This window comes from Crassostrea angulata, chromosome 6 (assembly GCF_025612915.1).
Source record: "Crassostrea angulata isolate pt1a10 chromosome 6, ASM2561291v2, whole genome shotgun sequence".
Classification (NCBI taxonomy): domain Eukaryota; kingdom Metazoa; phylum Mollusca; class Bivalvia; order Ostreida; family Ostreidae; genus Magallana; species Magallana angulata.
The window spans coordinates 41,449,118-41,470,388 of record NC_069116.1 but is presented as its reverse complement, the minus strand read 5'-3'; the positions used below and the strand labels follow the sequence as shown (position 1 = coordinate 41,470,388).

General features: G+C 34.1%; 6 protein-coding genes across 6 annotated transcripts; 2 read left to right on the top strand and 4 right to left on the bottom strand.

Annotated features, from left to right (window-relative positions):
* Window positions 1–1,335: 1,335 nt before the first annotated feature.
* On the bottom strand, window positions 1,336–2,566 carry LOC128190240 (mucin-3A-like). Its single transcript, XM_052862195.1, has 3 exons — window positions 2,497–2,566; window positions 2,276–2,354; window positions 1,336–2,155 (listed from the first exon to the last, which is right to left on the bottom strand). The coding sequence occupies exons 2-3, from the start codon at window positions 2,352–2,354 to the stop codon at window positions 1,452–1,454; spliced, it is 783 nt and encodes a 260-aa protein (XP_052718155.1). The 5' UTR covers window positions 2,497–2,566; the 3' UTR covers window positions 1,336–1,451.
* A 2,634-nt stretch (window positions 2,567–5,200) lies between these two features.
* On the bottom strand, window positions 5,201–6,243 carry LOC128190416 (uncharacterized). The gene is made up of 2 exons (XM_052862458.1): window positions 6,112–6,243; window positions 5,201–5,990 (listed from the first exon to the last, which is right to left on the bottom strand). Exons 1-2 carry the CDS (start codon window positions 6,176–6,178, stop codon window positions 5,335–5,337), a joined length of 723 nt encoding a protein of 240 aa, XP_052718418.1. The 5' UTR covers window positions 6,179–6,243; the 3' UTR covers window positions 5,201–5,334.
* A 340-nt stretch (window positions 6,244–6,583) lies between these two features.
* LOC128187829 (uncharacterized) lies at window positions 6,584–8,871 on the top strand. Its single transcript, XM_052858454.1, has 3 exons — window positions 6,584–6,738; window positions 6,832–7,119; window positions 7,378–8,871. Exons 1-3 carry the CDS (start codon window positions 6,675–6,677, stop codon window positions 7,386–7,388), a joined length of 363 nt encoding a protein of 120 aa, XP_052714414.1. The 5' UTR covers window positions 6,584–6,674; the 3' UTR covers window positions 7,389–8,871.
* A 142-nt stretch (window positions 8,872–9,013) lies between these two features.
* On the bottom strand, window positions 9,014–10,680 carry LOC128187827 (mitochondrial fission process protein 1-like). The gene is made up of 3 exons (XM_052858451.1): window positions 10,567–10,680; window positions 10,274–10,401; window positions 9,014–9,454 (listed from the first exon to the last, which is right to left on the bottom strand). The coding sequence occupies exons 1-3, from the start codon at window positions 10,628–10,630 to the stop codon at window positions 9,125–9,127; spliced, it is 522 nt and encodes a 173-aa protein (XP_052714411.1). The 5' UTR covers window positions 10,631–10,680; the 3' UTR covers window positions 9,014–9,124.
* On the top strand, window positions 10,673–11,600 carry LOC128187828 (uncharacterized). The gene is made up of 2 exons (XM_052858452.1): window positions 10,673–10,876; window positions 11,098–11,600. Exons 1-2 carry the CDS (start codon window positions 10,724–10,726, stop codon window positions 11,326–11,328), a joined length of 384 nt encoding a protein of 127 aa, XP_052714412.1. The 5' UTR covers window positions 10,673–10,723; the 3' UTR covers window positions 11,329–11,600.
* LOC128187825 (replication protein A 70 kDa DNA-binding subunit-like) lies at window positions 11,530–21,267 on the bottom strand. Its single transcript, XM_052858449.1, has 18 exons — window positions 21,132–21,267; window positions 20,844–20,891; window positions 20,561–20,642; window positions 17,858–17,963; window positions 17,453–17,571; window positions 16,592–16,651; window positions 16,461–16,502; window positions 16,118–16,235; window positions 15,713–15,884; window positions 15,273–15,465; window positions 14,978–15,117; window positions 14,768–14,837; window positions 14,448–14,597; window positions 14,030–14,151; window positions 13,471–13,584; window positions 13,024–13,131; window positions 12,662–12,748; window positions 11,530–12,375 (listed from the first exon to the last, which is right to left on the bottom strand). Exons 1-18 carry the CDS (start codon window positions 21,165–21,167, stop codon window positions 12,274–12,276), a joined length of 1,869 nt encoding a protein of 622 aa, XP_052714409.1. The 5' UTR covers window positions 21,168–21,267; the 3' UTR covers window positions 11,530–12,273.
* Between the last annotated feature and the right edge of the window lie 4 nt (window positions 21,268–21,271).

Sequence of the window (21,271 nt, the reverse complement as noted above, 5' to 3'; positions counted from 1 at the left end):
GTTATAGTCGAAATTAAAGTGTCTGCTTTACTGATCGAAAAGTGCATTGCCCTGGATAAAATTGTTATGGTTCGTCAAAGTGTATCAAAAGAGTGCCATAGTGTTTCATGAGTGTAATTTCATGTACATAACTTTCATTTTAGATCAAAATGTTCAATTGTATCAGAGCATCATAGGTTATCATGTAGTGCAATTATATACTGGTAAATTGTTTCATCCTTAAGCGTTAGAGTGTATCATGGTGTCATAGTGTATACTATTGTGCAATTATCATTTACTGCAGTTTGATAAATAGTTCCATCCCTTATCTTTAGTGTCAAGGTGTGTCATACTGTCATAGTGGTCAATGTATCAAAGTGCATCTCATGGAGTTTCTCACGAATATTAGAGTGTAGCATATGTCAGAATGTGTTGTTATGCCAGAGTATTTCATGCAATCAGAATGTAAACATTAAAACCAAAGTGTGTTAATGTAAAGTATCGGATGTTGGTTAATTTTAAATCATGAATGTCAGCACTCAAACGCCATCATACTTTTTTATCACCAATTATCTGCGCATGCTCAAAACAAGTAATTCATTTATTAAGTCATCCTCTTAACATATTTTAATATAGTATTGAATGAGTTATTTTTGACGTCGTCGTGTCAATAACTGCCGTCAGGTGAGCAGACAAATTGAATAACGCGCGTTAGCGCGTTATGATAATTTGTCTGCTCACCTGACGGCAGTTATTGACACGACGACGTCAAAGATAAATCCTTTAATGTTTATATTTACATTCCCTTACCGATGACATCAATTATTTACTTAAATAAATTGATATAAATTACATATAACGGAGGGAGTAAATTAGCAAGAACAGCTGTTTATGAAACCGGTTTAAACTGGTTTTCAAATAGACTGTTGAGATGAATCGACGAGCATGAAAATATAATCCATGAAAAATAACTCTTAAAATTTTGTTTTCAATAATAAAGTCAACTTTTTTGTTGAAAACTGTAAAACATGGTGTTTTGACAACATTTATAAAATATATTTTTTCAGATAACATAGAAATCACTGTTTGAGGACTGCTTATGTAAATTACTTGTAAATTCATACGCAGTGAATATGTGTTGCATTTAAAGGCATTTAAACATCACCGAATTTAATGGAAAAACATAATGTAAATATCATAATTTATCCTAACATAAAGGGTTTCGGAATGTTGTAGATTAGAAAATTCCTAGAGCTTATAAAATTACTGTGATTTTATCAATATTTATGAATATCAATTTTCGTTAATTTAGTAAAATTTAGTATAGTTGAGGGAAAAACAAAAACTCATGCTATACATTCAAACACGATTTTTATTAAAATACTGTCGAATAAAAAATTCATCAATATAATTTAACTCTCTCATTCACAATCATACATCAAAACATTATCATTTCAACACTAAGCAGAATCTTAGTAATATTTACTGTAGCCGAATTTGTTCATGGCTCGTCTTGCACTTGGTGTGAAGAAATTGCCCTGCATCATTGAACTGGACGGCATCATCATGGAAGGAGACATGGGACTAGATGTCATGGACATCATGGAAGGAGACATGGTTTCTGACATTGGGCTCATCATTGACATCATTGGACTAGTAGACATCATGGGGTTGGTGGATGACATAGCAGACATCATGGGATTAGTGGATGACATAGCAGACATCATGGGATTAGTGGATGCCATAGACATCAGAGGACTTGAAGACATCATAGGGTCTGTGGACATCATTGGGGACATCATTGACATCATGCGTCTGGAATTCATCACATTTTCTGCTAGTTTTGACATCATGGACAGTACGGTGCGCATCATGGGTGATGTTGTCATCATTTGTGTGATCATGGGCATAGATGTACCTGTCATCATGGCTAGCTGAGCGGCGTCTCTAAGGAGGGGTGTTGTGGAGCCACTCATCATGGCATTGGCCGGATTCATTGTTCCCGTCATCTCGGCGGAAGGTGACGTCATAGCATTGGCCATTGCGTTTGCCATTGCATTGGTAGCCATATTGTTACCCATAGAGGATGCCGGAATAATAGAGTCCTGCATAGCCATGGTGGGTTCTGACGCCATCATCGAGCCTCCCATTGGTGATGACATACGAGAGTGTTTTTCTAAATAAGTAAGAAACAAGAACTATTTTGTAAAAAAAAATTCCCAAGTCAACTGTCAGGTAAATCGCAAGCATAAAATTCTTTCCAACCAAAATAATTGAACAAAAGTGGTAAACGTACTGTAATATTTCATGGATTTTGGAATGGCTTCACCACAGCATACTAGTGCAAAAAGCAGAGCCAGTGTTTGGGATCTCATCTGCAAAAGAAAAATCAACGCTAATGTTCCTTTAAAATACCATTAAATAATGAATTATTATTTTTAGTGGCAAAATAGCAAAATGAACCGAAAAAAAAAGGAACAGAACAATACCAAAACTTATTGCACATGTATCTCTTACCTTGAATGGTTATTCTAGATCTGTAGAAAAGACTGGAATAGGAGGTTTATGATTTTGTCCTGAAGTGGCCTGCTTTATATACCTTTTAACAAATTATGTCACAGTGGACAGAGCAAAACGGCCGGGCGACACTGGAGATGGATAAACTTTGATCGCTTATTGATGTGTGATGGACTGTTACATGGACTGTCAGATCGTTCGTTATTCTCATAAATTATAGCAATAATTCTGGAATCTTCACACGGTTTTTAATCGGATGATCAGAAGATTTGAATTCTATGTTCAATTAGGTATATTACCAGTCGATTTTTTATTAGTGTTATGAATCTTTCGTTATGAATAGCTTTTGTTTTTGTTGGTTTTTCGGTAATAAAAAAACTACGTTAGACAAATGTTTTACGTAGAAGAAAAAATAAAGTATTTGATTTTTATTACTAATTTGACCTCTTTTTATCTTTCGACCAAGGTGCATGTAGTACATGGGAAGTACTTGTAAGAAATATGTACGGAAGATTGTATAAGCTGTAAAAAAAAATGTTGCGCTTTGGATTAGAATATACATGTATATATGTAAATTTCTTTCATTGATATTATTAGTACTATTATGTAAGATTAACACTGCTATGCAAACAGTGTGTTTACTTCAAACTGTGTTTGATCATTTTGGGCCTTATTTTCATTCTCAAGCTAAATTTTCCATTGATTTTGAATTAACTGGAACGTTATTTAAGTAAACATTCAAATATGATATAGTTCCTGTATAATGATCTCTCTCTCTCTCTCTCTCTCTCTCTCTCTCTCTCTCTCTCTCTCTCTCTCTCTCGTCTTATTACAAAGATTTAACATACGTTTGTTTAGTTTACTTGTCAAAGATAGATATAACATTTGAAAAGTGAAAATTTGTGTAAAACTTTTGACAGCTAATTGAAGGACTTAACCCTTGGGACATGAAATATTGTTCGCTATGATACATCGAAACCAATGTGATTTTGAATTATCAATTAGTAAATATAAACAAATTAATAAAATATTTCTACACATTTTTCCAATACAATGTTTAAATCTTTAGGTGGAAATAGTTCTCATATATCGGGTTTATAAGATCGGTTCCAAAAATTGTTGTGGGATACACATCGTTAATATGTATATATGTGAATATATATATATATATATATATATATATATATATATATATATATATATATATATATATATATATATATATATATATATATATATATGTGTGTGTGTGTGTGTGTGTGTGTGTGTGTGTGTGTGTGTGTGTGCGTGTGTAAGTGTCAGGTATAACTTTAGAGAAAACGTATCTACATTTCTATATATGAATCAATATGACCTGCACTTTCATATATCTAAATTTCTTAATGTGAAATGTTGTAATTTGAAAAACAACTATAATAATGAAGAAAAAAAATTTGTTGGAAAAGCTCGTAAGAGGTCCTGATTGAAGCAAAGTTATACATTTGTCCTGTAAAAAGTTGGTTTCCTCTGATTTTATTAGTGGATAGATCTCTCTTTTGATAAACTGTAATGATTATCACTTTAATTAACTTATTTAACGTAAATGTGTTAGTTACATGCAGAATTATAGTAGGTTTTTGTACCAAAAATAAAATTCTACAAATACAGCTCGTGTACGTTGCTCTAAATTATCTATATAATGCCATTATGATTAAATCACGTTTGATTTATCGGTGGATTATTTTTTTTTTTATTCCTTACATGTAAGCCTTCACTTAAGAGTTGTTCATGTGTTTGGATCCATATTCTAGACATTAAGCTACATTGACCATCTGTTACGAGAACTAACTCTTACTGGATAAAGTACAGTAAAATTTTCAAGTTAAAAAAGAATTTATCTCAAACTAGGTTAAGACTGTATGCATATCAGTACACATTTCAATGATAAAACTGGTATTTCACTATAAAGGTTTGTTTTTTCTGTTTAAAACCTCAAATTTCCTACACATGCATAATCCAATCTTTTATTATAACCTCTTCTACAATTAATATATTTTTGAACTTGGGCTACTCAATTTACAAATTAAATCGAATGTTGAAGACTGTAGTGTTTGACAGTTACTGTATTTTTTGTGTCATTTAAAAAATATTAAACTATCTAGAACATTTGATGAATTTCAGGTATATAATTGAAAAAGAAAAACAAGCACGTACATATTACTAGTATTCTACATTATATATTTGATCTCTTAATAAATGCTTTACAATGATTATCGTGTATGTATATGTACATATTAATCGCAAAATCCTTTTGAAATATTATGAGGCAGACACACCCGGGTTACATGATTAATTAGGCAGATTTGGTGTCATCTGTGCTATGTTGTAAACAGGGCCATATAAAGGTATACCTTTTATAAATAGCATATAGCATTTGGCTATATGTCGCTAACAGATGACATAAACATATTGTAACTGTTCACCCCCGAATGTTCAATTTATCAGATATCTCCGTTTCTTTAATTAATTAATTGTGTTAATTATTCTAGCCCAACTGTATTTTATTTTTCCGGAAAATGATTCAATGTATAGTATTTGTAGGTTGTCAGATCATAGAAATAAGAATTATTTGAGTAAAAAAATATGTAAAAACCTTCACATGTATATTTTATACACAAAAAAAATTACCCAATGCAAGAAAGTGCTATTCATTAATAAACAAGAATTTTATTTAAATTTGTCACATTTATTAGCATATAAATGCACAAAATAAATAATGCAAAAATAGATAAATGAAATTATGATTCAAAACGAAATAGAATGATTCTTGTCTTTTGCAAAGAAACATCACCAGAATGTTCAAAAATAGCTTGATCCGAAGAATCTGCTCATTGGGTACGAGGCGAGTCTGGCTTGACCAACCGCTTCCGTCATCGCGGAACTGAGTACTTCATCCGCACTGGGAAATCGTAAAGCGGCGGTGGTTTCAGAATTAGCTGCTGTCGTCATTGCACTACCCATCATGGCGTTGTTGTTACCCGTCATCTTTGTTGCAATTGGTTGCGTCATAGAAGTCATCAATCTTCTGGACGTGGATGAAATCATTGGATTATTACTCTGAGCCATCATTGAATTTGTCAACATAGACATTATACTGCTCATTGTAGATATGAAAGGATCTGTTGAGGCTGTTGATGAAGACATCATCGGATTCACTGATAGGTTATTAGGCATCATAGATGCAGTTGATTGCCTAGGATTGGCAATGTTGTTCCGTAATGGTGACGTCATAGCGTTTCGGACCGAGTTAGCCATGGTTAAAAGGATGCTGCGCTGCACTGGGCTGTTTGCCATTGACATGACGCTAGCTACGGGCATTCCTGTTGCCATGGCAACAGTTCCAGCGTCAGTGATGGCGGATGATGGGAATAATGCAGAATCCATACGCATGCGAGGCAATGAATTGCCTGTCATCCATTTCTTCTTGTAGACTTTTGATGGAGGAAAATAATAAACTGAAAAAAGAAAAGTATAAAATGATCAGCAAACTTGATACATTCTTTTTTTCGTAAAATAAAATCGATGTACTGATATGAAGATCATTTTCACTAAGTATCAAAATGAATATAACATTACCTTTGTAAGTTGCATCAATACAATTGATGCCCAAAAGCATAAAGAGTAAACACATTTTGGATTTCATTTTGACTTAAGAATAATTGGTCTTTGCTAAAAACCACTAAATCAAGTTCTCTCTGTTCTCTGATATCTTTTGTTTTCAAAATCCTCATCTAGATTCTTATATATTTCCTGAAAACTATGCATCATTTATCCCAAAACCAAGATGAATTGACAAGTGGTCAACTGTACTTGTGTGTCCCTGTTTCGGACCTCTCAAACTCTTTGTCCTGTCCTTAACTGCTTATTTGCCGTATACTTTATCTACATACATCATAGTCTATTCAATGTTCGAATGGGACCCATTCCGACATTTATTAGTTGTTTATTGTTTTCATGTCAGGAATGTTATAAATCAATGAAAAGTATATGGTCATTTGTAAATTTTATGGTTTATCGTTGTGTAAAAAAAGGGGGTAATCGATTACAGTTGTACGGTATATAATAAGATTAAATTTCAAATTACTGATTTGATCGGTGACATTTCTGCTAATCACGACGATGCCATTTCATTTCATCTAATGGCTGTCATGTGGGCTCTTCTCGTGTTACAAATTGGTTCTTTATCATGGTGCTACAGTTACAGTAAGTCGCTGGGATATCGTCTTCTGTTACTAAGCAAATGAATGGATATAAATCATTTAAGTATTGTGACTGTTGTTTGTATCTTATTTGCAGACGACGGCAATGCAGAGAACACACTGAGCATGCCCGAATCAAGCATTGGCAACCTCCTGATGCCAGCAGACCTGTTGCAGAAGGCGGCCATTCTTCCCGCCAAAACTCAAATCTTCCAAGCCAACATCAACTCTGACGAGGCGTTGTCTCTGATGGCGGATCTTTTCTACCCCAAGGACTTCACGATGACCTCCCTCACCACCATTATCATCGACCATCGTCAGTCCATCCCCAAGCTCTTCCCGAAAAAGCTTGCTGTCCCAGGAGCTAAACAGTTCGCTTTAGGAGGTACGTGTTCCTAATTGTACATCAAATCGATATATCGCTGCAGTTATTGAATAAGTTCAACATCATATATACACCTTATGCCCTGGGTTTGTTTTTTCGCATGTCACAAGCGACTTAAAATATATAGTAAATAATATCTGACATATGTGCGTATTAACTATTGTATTTTTTGCAAAAAAAACTGAATAAACAGATACACGGTTTTATTGTGTTGCACCCTTTTTATTTTCAAAAACAATAATTTTCTTTATAATGTAGATGACCAGTGACCTGAGAGACGTATGATGAGAAGAAATTCTATTTATTTCATTATCTGTGATATTAAAGAAGTAAGCACTCCTTTCAAAACTTGTTGTTGTGTTTTTCATTTGGATATATTTTTAAATTTTATATACTAGGAAATAGATTCTGGCGTAAATCAGCTAAAAATTTAAAATAAAAAATAAATCTGTACTTTTATAAAAAGGCGCTTACACGATTCCACATGACTGAAAAAAGTGAATTGAAGAAATTAGGAAAAATGCGTTTTCTGAAGAAAAAAACCACCCACATCTCCATAAGATTGCAAACTTTTTCAGGGTTTTATGCCACAAAGTATATGCGGGGATTGTTCGGTTGCGGGGGGGGGGGTATTTTTTTATATTAAAGTATGTTCTCCATTGTACAGTGCAAAACTTCTTATCTAAGAAAACCGCAAGGTAAATAGTTGGCAGAAAATAAAGTAATCGTAAAATTCAGAAAAATGTTCATGTTTACAGTAAGACAGGCCAAGAGAACTGTTCATAGTTAATAATTAAAATCACGCTTAGTTTGAAATTCATAAAGAATTTTTAAAAGTTACTCTAAACAAGTTACATAATCTAATCTAAAAACAGATTTTGTATCTGCAGAAAACCGAAAGTAGCAATTCTAACGAATATATATCAACTGGTGTTAAAGTTCGATTTTTCTAAAACGTTTATAATAACATTTAAAAGACTAAAGCTATTAAGAAAAGTTTTTTATTGATAAATGTTTAAAATTTCTAACAAACATGGCAAAAAAAATTTCAAAACCCCAAATATTTTGAAGTAGTGAGTTTTTTTATTTGTATGACAAGCATATCATTTGTAAACTCCATAAAAACAATACAGGTATTTAGTAAGCGATGACAATACTATAAGCTTTACCTGTTTTACTTGATAGCATGAACACATCACTTATTTATTCAATCCTTTTGATGTCATTACTCAGAAGAACAATTTATTCAAGATCATATGTCCAGACCGAGGTCAAATTAGGTCACTTGCCTGTGTTTATGTGTGCTTTTCCATCATAGTAAAACAGTTATTAAAAAATCTCCAGGATTCTTTGATCATTAAGCTTATTGGTGAGCCTTTGGGCTTATAAATGATTAAAGTTTCAGAGCACACCCACTTTCCCCAGGAATTACAGAACACATATAAACATGTACACAACCTGAGATACAGAGACTAGGGTAGTGTATAAGAGAAAAACAATTTGTTACAAAAAAATGGAGTTTTACACAATACAATTCTACATACAATGTAGAAATATCAAAATCTGATATATCAACAGATGAGTATAAGTACTTGTAAATATATAACAAAGGTACAATAATACTATCATACTGTGATGCTTGAAAGAACACTTACTCATTTGTCCAGCATATTCAGACCAATGTCTTCAACCAACCCTCCATAAACAAACCATAATGGTGCAATTTAAAAGAATGTATAAAAACACAACAGTGGCTCTGACAGGAAGCTCTATGAGCTAGATTACTGAAGATACATCTAGGTTTCTCATTTTTGGTGTACTCAAATGTATTTTCAAGAATAAACAAGGAAATGTAACTTATAGCTTAACCATATCAATAATTACTTATTTAAAAAAAAAAATAAATCAATTATTTACTGGTACATTGGTACCTCTACAGTGTATGTTGTGGGCATGAGGAAGGGAGAAAGGGACATCAATCTAAAATTTCTAAATCCAACTCTGGTCAATCATTTCTTTTGTGGTGAACCAGGTCCTTTAACACAGGTCCAACATGGTACCACCTTCTCAACGTGTTCTCCATCAGATAGTCCACAGACTTATCAATGGGCTTGATGATGATGGGGATGGAGAGAAGCCCCACCGCCGTGGTGACCCACTTCCTGGCTGGCCCGGGCCATGACACGCCCCTCTTGAGTAGTACCCCTGTGAAGGTACAGATTCTGTTGATGGTGAAGCCTGGGATAGCCACAGATGCCAGCCCCTGCCAGATTAGTGTGTCCACTACTGCCCATCCCATCCGCGACCGCTTCTTATTGCTGTTTTCATATTGTTTCTGCAAGACAAACAGATCTAAATAAATACCCTTGTTTGAATTTTGGCCAGGAGATGAATGTTTGCAAAATGGAAGGTTATATTTGGCTCTGTAGTTAAACAGTTTTGGAATTTTGCATCAGGAAACTGCTTTTCTTTTATCAAACCCTGTAGTACTTAAGAGTAAACAAAGACCTTTTCTTCCAAATAAGTTTAATACTTCAAATATCAGTGGTATGTGAAAGCTAGACAACATTAAGATAGGGACCATCTCAAAGGGCCCCGCTTAAATAATAGACAATAGGATGAAAAGCCTTTCAGAGAATTTTGCTTTGATGTTGACCTTGTCCGATATGACATTGACCTACAAACATTATTCAAGGTCACTGCACACCCTATGACCATAAACACTCTGTTAATGAAGTATGAGCCAGATTGGACCAGAGGAGAGAAGAGATGTCCCAGACAATGATTTTATATATAATTCTGCTATGACCTTAACATACACCTAGAAAAATGGTTCCCTGTCACTGCATATCCTATACCTAATGGCACTCTGCAGGTGAAGGTGAATGAGCCAGATTAGACCAAGGGGAGAGAAGATAGGCTCCAAACATGCAATCTCAGATGGACAGACAGACTGATTACTATAGGGTGCCCGCAGAGTGGGGCCCTTATAAATTGGTTAGCAATAAAATAGACATACATAAAAAAGAAAAAAACTGACACATTTCATGTACATGAGTGTAGACTATATATATGTACACTTTTAAAACTAGCTCTCTCTCTCTCTGTTTATATGTCCATTTGTCTGTCTGTCCGTCTTTCTATAGCACATCACCTGTGAAGCTTCCCATCCTTTGTGAACAGCGTCAGCAACCACGTATCCGCTGGCTACCACATAGCTCAGGTGAACCAATCTCACGGGCACCTGAGCTCTGAATGCCTCCCCAACCTCATTTGTGTAGCCTGAGAGAACAAGAGACAAAATGGTTTTATAATTGCATGTTCACCCCCCCCCCCCCCTCCCCTCCACACTTTGTCGAGAATCATGAACATAAAATAGCTCTGCAAGTAACAATATGCATGCTGCATCTACCGGTAACAAGATGAGCATATAAAATAAGTACATACCTAAATATCGTACAGGTGTATCTCTAAAAATGTCTACATCTCCCTTTTCAATGTCATTTTCCATTCTAGCATGCTGACCGGAAATTCCGTTTTTTTAACCGGATGTTGACATTTTATAAATAGCGTCCCAAACAACCAATCATCCACGCTTTGAAGAATGGAGACCAGTGATAAATATGCCTCATTCGAAGTAGAAATGAGTTCCCCAGTTAATTCCAAACCTCCAACACGACTTTTGAATTATGAAAGACATGAAACTACACAAGAAGAGATGGCGGCAAAACAGAAAAATGCAGAAGAGAGGCGAAAGGTGAGTTAAAAATAATCGCCAATTTTTTGTTCCAAAAGACTTTGCAGTTTACTGTTCACTAAACACCCATACATTTTCTTCCATGGTAGCATTAAAAAACCCCCAGAAAATAATGAAATTATTAACGTTTTGACTTAATTAAACTGATATTTATCGCGAGTTTTTTGTCATGTCATTTACATTTTTGTTTTATTTTTAAGATGTTTTGTACCTTTTCTTAGGTTTATGAAACAGAAAGGCTTCGAAGAATACAAGAAAGAAGCGAGGAGTGTTCAAGAATTAACACCAAAGTTAGCCATCTTCTTGCACTTGACGCCAAGAGACAAGGTTTGGAGGGAACAAGCCACGTGAAACCAATCTCCACAAGAGAAGCCTTGCAATCCATCAAATCACTCAGTAAAGACTTTTCCAGGATAACAAAGGGATTCAGTGTGGATGATATGCAATCATAACATACCACAAGTTGTGTTCATACATTTGTATTCCTTTTCTCATCGAGAAACAATTGTGATCAAAATTATCTTTCCAAATTATTTAAACACTTAGGTGAAGATTAATGATAAGAGTACATAGAACAAGTGTTTTTATTCATCCAATTAATCATCTTTTTATAATATTGTAATATAGTACATGTATAAATCACTAACAACATCTCACTGTTTCATTTGTTTATTATTTTCTGTTTTGTTTATCAGTTGTTCAAATAAACATCTTTCAATGCAAAGTATTTTTCATTTTTGTGGTCAGCAAAGTCTTCAACCTTTAAAATAGTCAATTACAATTATCGTAGTATTTATTTACATCTTGTGTATTTCAATGATGTGGTTTTGAGATGCATGTCTATAAGTTAAAACAAAATACAACCCAAACAGCATTAACATCCTCAAATGATACAATTTTCAGACGTTCAATGTTGTAATAAATATACATGTCAAATACTACTGACATCACTACAGATAATGAACAAAAAAGCATGCTACTTTCCATTGCTTTTAATCTTATACCTGTACACGTATAACAGTAGGAGATGTCTTTTCAAAATACATGTACAAGGACCATCACTACAGATAAAGAACAAACACTATGCCACTGTACATTGTTTGTAATCTTTTAAGCACATAAACAGAAGGAAATGCCCTTTCAAAATAATGTTATACATGATCTCAAACAATTATTCTACAGGCTTAAAAAAAGAAGAAGAAAAAAACCTCATCTCAATATCAGCTATGGGTCATAATGTAACAAGATTATCAAATGTACATCTATAAACAATTGTTTTCAATGTTTTACAGTTCCATCTCGGGCATGGAACTGTAAAATTGCAGCTTTACAAAATATGTACATCTTCAACCAATTCTGATGGCAACATAGCTAGCACTGTTAAAAGGAAGTCATATTCACATTTGTAACTTCTTTATCTCCTCTATCAACCTTTGCGATTGCTCTTTAAAGTCTATGGTGCTTGCATTCATTGTGACAGTTTTCAATCTGCTTTCATCCTGTAAGTTAGAAACGATATAGAGGTTATTCTTACTTAAATAAAAAAACACAGCCATGGATTTAAAAAATTTCCATGAGAAACCAATTGTAATTTTCCATAGTATAAACTTGTAAATTGCTGTTCTTTTTTAAAAACATTCTTTTATGAATATATGCATTATTTTAGTGCAAGACCTATAAACATTTAGGTACATACACCTGCACATTTTTCGGTTTAAAAAACAAATTCAAAATGAAGAAAACTTTCTTTCTTCACTAGAGAAAGATGACTTTCATTTTACTTACATTGTAAGTTTCCACTTTTGCTCTGAACTTAAAAATATAGGATTTAAAACAAGCATCTGTGAACACTTGATCAAATGCTTGCTCATTCTAAAAAATAAGAGAGAGAAATATTACTTGCATATGAAACACTGATATTGAAGAAAATTTCAAACAAGAGGCCAATGGGCCACTTCATTCACATGAGCAACAATAGGCATGATGAAATTAGCTTAATGGAGTCATAATACAAAATATCTGGACAATGTAGTATTATACATGTAGATTCTGTATAAATAGACAGAGAGACGAATGACAGACAAAACATGATCAGAAAAGCTCATTTGGGCTTTCAGCTCAGGATAGACACGAGTGTTAATCCTTACAGAGTCCTTGAGAGCACCGAGGTCATCAGCTTTGATCCCCAGCATGGCTTCCGCAGACTCCTGGAAACAAGTCACCCACTGGTTGTCTGAGTAGTCTCCTAGGTTAGCCTACAACAAAATCAATTACAAACATTTCATAAAAAAATTGCATGAAATTTAAGGTATTAATATACTTTCAAGGGTGTGCAGTGCTGGAATTTTAACATAAAAATCAGGCTGCCTACTGACAAAAACTTATGATCTACAGTTGAAACTATTCATACCAAAAAATTTTAAATGTTTAAAAAATAATTAATTTATCTCCCAATAAACTTTAGACAAACATTTAAACAAATTACTTTGACCCACTTTGCTTTCTAGCAAATATGAATCAAAACAAGAGAAAAAATAATTGACACCTCTTATGAAAACAATTCATCGTCCATCAATAAACTGATAATGTCTTACAGATAAAATCATCCTCCACTTGTAGTTGGGGAACTCCCTAGCACATTTCTCACATCTGTACATCCCATTGCCCTGGTCAACAACCTTCTTATTACAGGATTCTGTAGGACATGCCTAGGAAAACAGAGAAAGAATACAACTTTAAATGGACTATTTCAAAACAGATTGCCAATTAATAATGTTTCAATGCAAATCAAGAAAATGGACTTTTTTGAGGGGAAAAACTTAATATTGTTAAAATATGTACAAATTGGGTTTATGAAGTTTATTTTCCAAAGAATCTTTGAAAACCAGTTATGCTGAAGAAAAATTAATTTCTTGAAACTTACACTAAATGTGGAAGATACATGCTATTATGTAATGCTAAATATGATTTTATGAATACTCGAATTCATTACAAATAATGTCACAAAGCTATTCTGCAAGCAAATGTAACTCACTGCATGGACATGCAACATGGACATACATGTATATAAGTACCATGACACTTAAAACCTTCTTTTATTGTGCAATGTAAAGAGTTTCATTAACAGTTCTTCATGCAAATGATCATCCTTACCTGGTACATGCAATTTTCTTTGCGCAAGAAGAGAACTGTAGCTTTGGTAGTGAAATATTCTGGTTTATCTGCACCAATGTTTTCAGACTTGATCTCTGCAAAGCACTTCCAGTTTGTTGAACCTGTAGAAACAAACAAGCATTACATACAATAAACAACTGATACACGTTTTTAAAAGTAGAAATATTCCCTTTACTCATCCTTTAATACATGCAACATCAAATATCTTGGTCTATTTTAATCTTAATCCGTCAAATAAGTTTCTGCTTGATTTGTCTTTGCAATGTGTAAGATTCTTCAGAAAAACTTTCCCTTGAATAAAGATGCCCACAGATAACACAGAAACACAAAAAATGTTTATAGGGTGTATGTGCCTTAACTTAATGGGCAAGATCAAAGTCGAGCGAAAAACCCTCACCTCCCCCACCACCTCCCATTCCGTCATTCTTGTAGCCGTGGAAGTCCATATTGTGACCATCATGCTCGAACCAGCCCTTCAGCATGTGTCCCTCCCGCAGGTCGGGGTTGTGGATGATCTGACTGGAGGCCATAGCAGAAAGGGATCGTCCTAAAGAGACCAAAACAATAAACCTAATTTCCATTCAATTCTCATTAATACTAAATCTCATTGTACATGCCCTCCCCCACCAACCTAAACAAAGGTATGTGAAATTTGTACCACCACCTTAATTGCCTGTACATCTATATACATAATGAGAAATCCTAAAACAAGCTTACCTCCATAATCCGAGACCTTTGCGCCTTTCACAGCAATGACCGGGTGACCTGAACCATCAAACTGTTGAGCCTACAAGATTTCACATGGAAGGTAAACAAATCTTAAAATTGTAAAAAAAATCTTTAAATTCCAAATAAAAATGGCCTTTTCCCTCTATTTATAGATGTCTATAAGACATCTGTTAGCAAGCATCCTAACACTGTACTCACATCCGCTCCCCACAGTGTAAGATTGACCGACATTCCTGACTGGTCCACTATCTGGAGGTCACGCTTGGTGATCTCCTTCTGACTCTGTTTGCCGATAATGGTGGTCACATCCCCACAGTTCTTAACCACTCCAATCACATCTGAGGAAATTATTCAGTGAAGTATGTACAAATGTTTTATTTTTCTTATCAGGTCTCTGGTACAGGTACCTTGCATATTTATGCTTATAACAATGTCTACCACACACATATTTCTGTTATTTTTATATGGAAGGGAAATTGGACTTCGTACTCACCAATAAGGGAGGTTGGAGCCTTGCTTTCAAGCTCATTGATTTTGACAAAGTTGAAATTCATGGTAGGTAGACTGCTATCATCATCACATGGTTCAATAATGGTGTCTGGGTTAAAGGTCATTTCGTAGTCATTCTGAACTGTTGTATACTGCTTGTTTGCTGTCTTCAGAGTGGCTTTACTAAAGTAGTACACCTACAAATGCCAAATCATAATTGCAATAATTTTTATTTTAAGTATCATTACAAAGTTAACAAGTTATTGTGATCTTAATATTTACAAGTAAGCCTTAAAGCCAGAACTGCAAGAAATAATATCACTTGGCTATAAATACCCACAAACAAGACCTTCAAAGTACCAAGAAAAAATGCTTTTATACAATATGCTTCAGTACACTACTGTATCTGAATTTTACCAAAGAGTATGGTTAGAGTTTTTATACCTTGTTGACTTCCAGCAATTCATAAAATTTATCAACAGCATCATTGAATCCAGTGGCTCGAATCTCTGCAGAATCATCTGTTAGGGTGACACTGAAAAGTTTGCCCTCCCCTCTTGAGTTTGACCAGGTTCGAATTCCACTCTTCTGTGTGACACGAGCCCTAATTTTCCACCTGAAACATAAAAAGTTTCATAAAAAAGTTATAAAGCCATCAGAATTTGAGTAATTTAAAACTTTTGTTGTTGAACTTTTGAGTTTGATATTCACTTTTATGTTGACAGATTAATGTCAAGCAACACAGTGAATTTTGGTGATCTACATACATATAAATGTAACTTTTGTAGTTGTATTGTAGTTACAGTACATATACATATTCCACTTCTTTGAATAATTTTTTTATTATACCTGTTTTGATAAGGAGTGAGGCTGTCAATTTTATGTACTCTGGATGTTCCGCCTGGAGTACCACCCGAATTATTTGTTTTTAAAGAGTAACCTCCCTTTGAATTTCCATTCATGTTTTCTGTAACAATAAATTAAAATCATTATAATTCAATGTGATTAACAAAATTAAGGAAGTGAACCACTTTCTCATAAATATAATAAATAGGTATATACATGACCATAATATCCAATATAATAAGATCTTTTACATAAATAAAAATGAAGGCCAGTGCTATTTTTGAGACATGTAACTCTCTTTCCACAAAGTCCACAATAAACTTTTTTCCATCAAATTTGTAAATACCTTTCTTGATATTGTTGTTAACCTGCTTGTCAGATACAGTGCCTAAAAAAATAGTAAAGTTTAGTTCATAGCATCAACTGGGAAGCAAGAATTGTACAGTGTGCAAAGAACTAATGAACTGAAGCTCATACCAATAAAGCTTTGACCACCTCCCTCCTGTTTTGGCATTTGTGGTGGACATTGTGCAGAATCTGAAATATATATTTGCTAGTTAATAAAATAACATAACTTTTTTTGGTAGTTGTTAATCAATCAATTACATGTATAATGAACTTAATGATAGTAGTAAAATCTTTTGGAAGTTGAATTAATCACTGAGCACCCAATTACTTTAGCAGATTTAAAAGAAAAAGTACAAAGTGATAACAATAATTTACTAAAATAATTCAAGATAAGTTAAAAATCTTGATAATAATGTAAATGTTTGGAGATTCTATCATAAGTTTGACATGCTGGTTTTTTTTTTTTTTTTACACTTTCATGTTAAATACTGAAATTTAATTGGTAAAGATGCAGTTAATAATCCGTTCTATAACCCTCAGCATTAGCAACACATTTGACAACATTTTGGTAACACAACAAATTGTTACATGTGCGTAAATTATGCATGTACAGCTCGCAGTAGAATTAACGTAAAAAAATTAAAAGCAGTAAAAGCTCCCAAACAGCCACTATTTTTATAATGAAATTCATGAACTGACTGTGTTCAGCAGTGGTGCCCTTTGATGCTGAAGCCTTATACTGCTGAGGATTCCCTAGAATTCACATAAAAACTTTAAGAGCAGTAAAGTTTTCTTTAAAATTAGGACATTCAGTATAATAAAATAAATGGTGCCTGTCTGGAATTGCAACAGTTGAAACTAACGTCCCTCGAAAACCAATGTCAGCCTCTGGTTTCTTCAGATGACAATGATTTTCTTGGACTGTCAATTTCAACTGTTAGTCACCCTCCCAAACAGAACCTATTCATATAATGTAAATCATGAACTGACTGTGTTCGGCAGTGGTGCCCTGTGTTGCTGCAGCCTTGTACTGCTGAGGATTTCCTATCCTCTGTCCCACTTCTGACCCACGCTGTAACACATGCAAATCCAATAGGATCATCACACGCCTACAAAAGTCATCAATAAAAATAAGTAATACAATAAACTGTAGATTACATTCACACTGCAGTGGAACATATAAAAAGAGTGAAGTCAGCTGGAATTTCTTTCAATCCTCTATTATAAAATAAATATTCTCATAAAATATTGCAGTAGCTATTCCATATACATGTCTCATCATATCAATCATTCATTCTTGTGGTTTTTTTTTTAAATGCACTGACAGAAAACATGTACATTCAGTGACTATAGTTACTTATTCAACTGTTAGCAGGTTGCAGGTGTTGTTTTTACCTGTCTCCCTGTATTGTGTTACACAGGTACTTGTCCACCTGTATCACTGCCAAGTTGTCCAACTCTCCATCCATTAAACTGTTCAGCTGTGTGGCCAACATAGCATCTGAAAATGCATTTTCTTTATCAATGTTTTTCAATAAACATTATCGAAAATATTTCTGCTGCAACTTTATTCAGACGCACTTTAAAAATAATGTCCAGCAAACATTTTTGTTCTGCAGTACATCATATAATTCAGACAACTGGATTTTGCAAACGTGCTACACTTATAGGGTTTTTCCATCGAATTTAACATACCGTATTTTTCGGAAATTAGGCCGATACGGTTTATTGGGCGAAGGAGGCCATTTTTAGTCAAAAAATAAAAAAAAGTAGAAATAGGTCGACTTCGAAGAATTGGTCGAAAAATTACCGCTAGTTCTAATGAATAAATGGTTCAAACCAATAACTTTATCATAGAGTATCCTTTAATCTTATTTCACAGTTTTAAACAAAAGGGAAATAAAATGTATTTCTTGAAAACATCGTAAGAAAATGTCTGAAATTGCATCAAAATTTTCAAACCAATTAATTCAGTACGGCCTGTTTTAATTTAAGATCGTTTTTTATTACTTCCCTGCCATGTGTACAAACTGGTGTTAACCAGGGGATAGTAACCTAGCCTGGAGGCATGACTACGGTAGCAAATGCCACCCTGTGTCTCTGTGTGACTTTTTACTGTGTATATACACACGAGTCAACCTCTGATCTTATTGAAGCCTGCGGGCATGAGTAGCACGTGCCGAGAGTTCAACTGTGTATAAACAAAGTAAGCGCTACCCAGACTGATTTCAGAGACACCTGGCTAAAATTTCATCGAATGTTTTATGTTGAATATACAGAAAAAAACTTGTTCATGTATTCTATTATGAAAACAAATTGGGTTTTTTTTTATTTCCACCCGACGATATTTTCCCCCGTAATTACCCTTTGTACGGTTCTCATTTTACTTTTAACACGCGAAATCGATTTCCTGTTTATCGTAAGCACATGATCAAAATGCATGACAACATATAATAATGATCGAAAGATGATTCAGTCAGTGATCTAAGTAAGAAATGTAAGAAGAAATAAATCTATTTACATTTAATTTTGTTAAAATGATAAATTACTACAGTATATTGATTAAAATCCATACGATTTTTACACAGGTATTCAAGCAGTATTATAGTAAACACTCATGATTTTATATGAGGGTTGCATAAATTTTTGCAAAATTTCTTATCAAATTTTCCAACCAAAAAAAACCAAAACATAAATTGGGCAAAGCGATGAATAGGGCGAGGTCCACGAGTCAGGAAAAAAAGTATCGACCTAATTTCCGAAAAATACGGTAAATTGTGATTTACTTGCCAAGGGGCAAAAGCGTCATTGATTATTGCTTGCATGACTTTGTATCCCTGGGTACACGGGGTAGACGGACTTCTCGGCCCAACGACACCTCGGCCCAGGGCGGTTGACACCTCGGCCCAGACGGGTCGGCCCAAAACTATTGACACCTCGGCCCATGTACAAGACACCTCGGCCCACAGAAATTTTTATTTAAAAATGTGTACAAGACACCTCGGCCCAAACTTCGGAAACAATGATTCTTAAATATTTGATAGACAGTCGAACGTATGTTCTTGTACTCATAAAGACATAATTAATTCAATACAATTTTTTGATGATAAAAGTTTCATCCAGTATCTTACAATACGTATTTTTCTAATAGACTAACATACCTACTTTGTTCCTTAATTGACAATGTATTATATTATTATTACGTGTCCCAAAATTTAACTAAAAGTTAATTAAAAATAATGAATTTAATAGACTCTTAAAAGTGGATATACTAGAAGCATTTCTAATGTTTCTGGTGTAAATTATTGCAATATTTTTTTAAATTATGACTAGTCAATTATTTTTTTTTTGAAAATGAAAAGCAGAATTTATAAACAGTAAACACAATCCTTTTTTCTTAACCTTGGATCATTTTTGTTAAGTTTATCACATTCTTAAACAAAGTAAAAAACTGAATAATTCATGATTTAAGTTTAATAAACAGGGTGAGAATATTGCTGCTTTGTTTATCTAGACATGGTTTTATTCATTTGCGTATAAGACCATGGAACATTAACTTGCAAGATTGGAAATATACAGCTTACTAACACAGAATATACAAGATCTATTCAACAGGTGTGTCGTGTGCCCATGTGCGCGGGGGGGGGGGGGGGGGGGGGGGGGGGGGGGAGATTGGAAATATACAGCTAACTAACACATAATATACAAGATATACTCAACAGGTGTGTCGTGTGCCCATGTGCGCGGGGGGAAGATTGTAAATATACAGCTAACTAACACAAATATTTTTTTAATTTATACAAATTATATATATCATATAATTTATATTCAATAAAATATAAATAAAACATGAAAATCATTGATATTTTATTTTAATTCTGCTTGAGCCGAGATGTCTTTTGCTTGGGCCGGGGTGTCTCAAAATTTGGGCCGACCCGTTTTGCCCGAGGAGTCCTGGGGCCGAGGTGTCCTGGGGCCGAGGTGTCGTTGGGCCGAGGTGTCTGACATTCGTACACGGCAATGGCAATAGCATAAGCCTAGAAATACTGTAAAAACAGTGTAAAACAAATTTTTTTATCATTATTCCCATAAACTTACGTGAATAACTGACTTCTCCATCTGAGAGCAACAATCGGTATCTGTCTGCACTAGACCCCTGGGCCGTTATCTTCTTGGAGCTCTACAATTCATTTGTTATTAAAAAAATGTATGATAAACATGAATAAATATTCAAAAATATTGACTGACAATATATTCTTAAACAAAGTATTTGAAATGATAAGCATTCAAGAGAATAAAATCCAATGTCTCTTTGAAAAAAACCACACAACATGTTATTCAAATGAATGAAAACAAATATAATCAATACAACATAACTTACAATAACTTGAAGTACTGGTTTATCAAAATTTTGTCCGTTGATAATAGCCTGAAATGTCAATGAGAAATGAGATCCATCAAACTATACAGGAAATTACACTATTCCAACCTTTTTTTCAGAAAGTGGACACGTATGCCCTTCATTCAAATTGCAAATCAACATATTTAAGACTACAAAAAATTTTAGGCAGTAATTGCTGTATTCTAAATAACAATACATAGAAATATTTTTAAAAAAAACCATGCAGTTCATCTTTGTTTCATAAGAGTTCTTAATTCGAGACACTACCTCAAGCGCTCCCGAACTAAGAGTAGGGTTAGACATCTTTCCTTTCTTTTTCGTTGGCGAAGTTTTATTCCACAACCATCAGCAATTTCCCGCTAAATTTTACGCATGCTCCAAAGAAACCAAAACTTCCTGTTTACAAT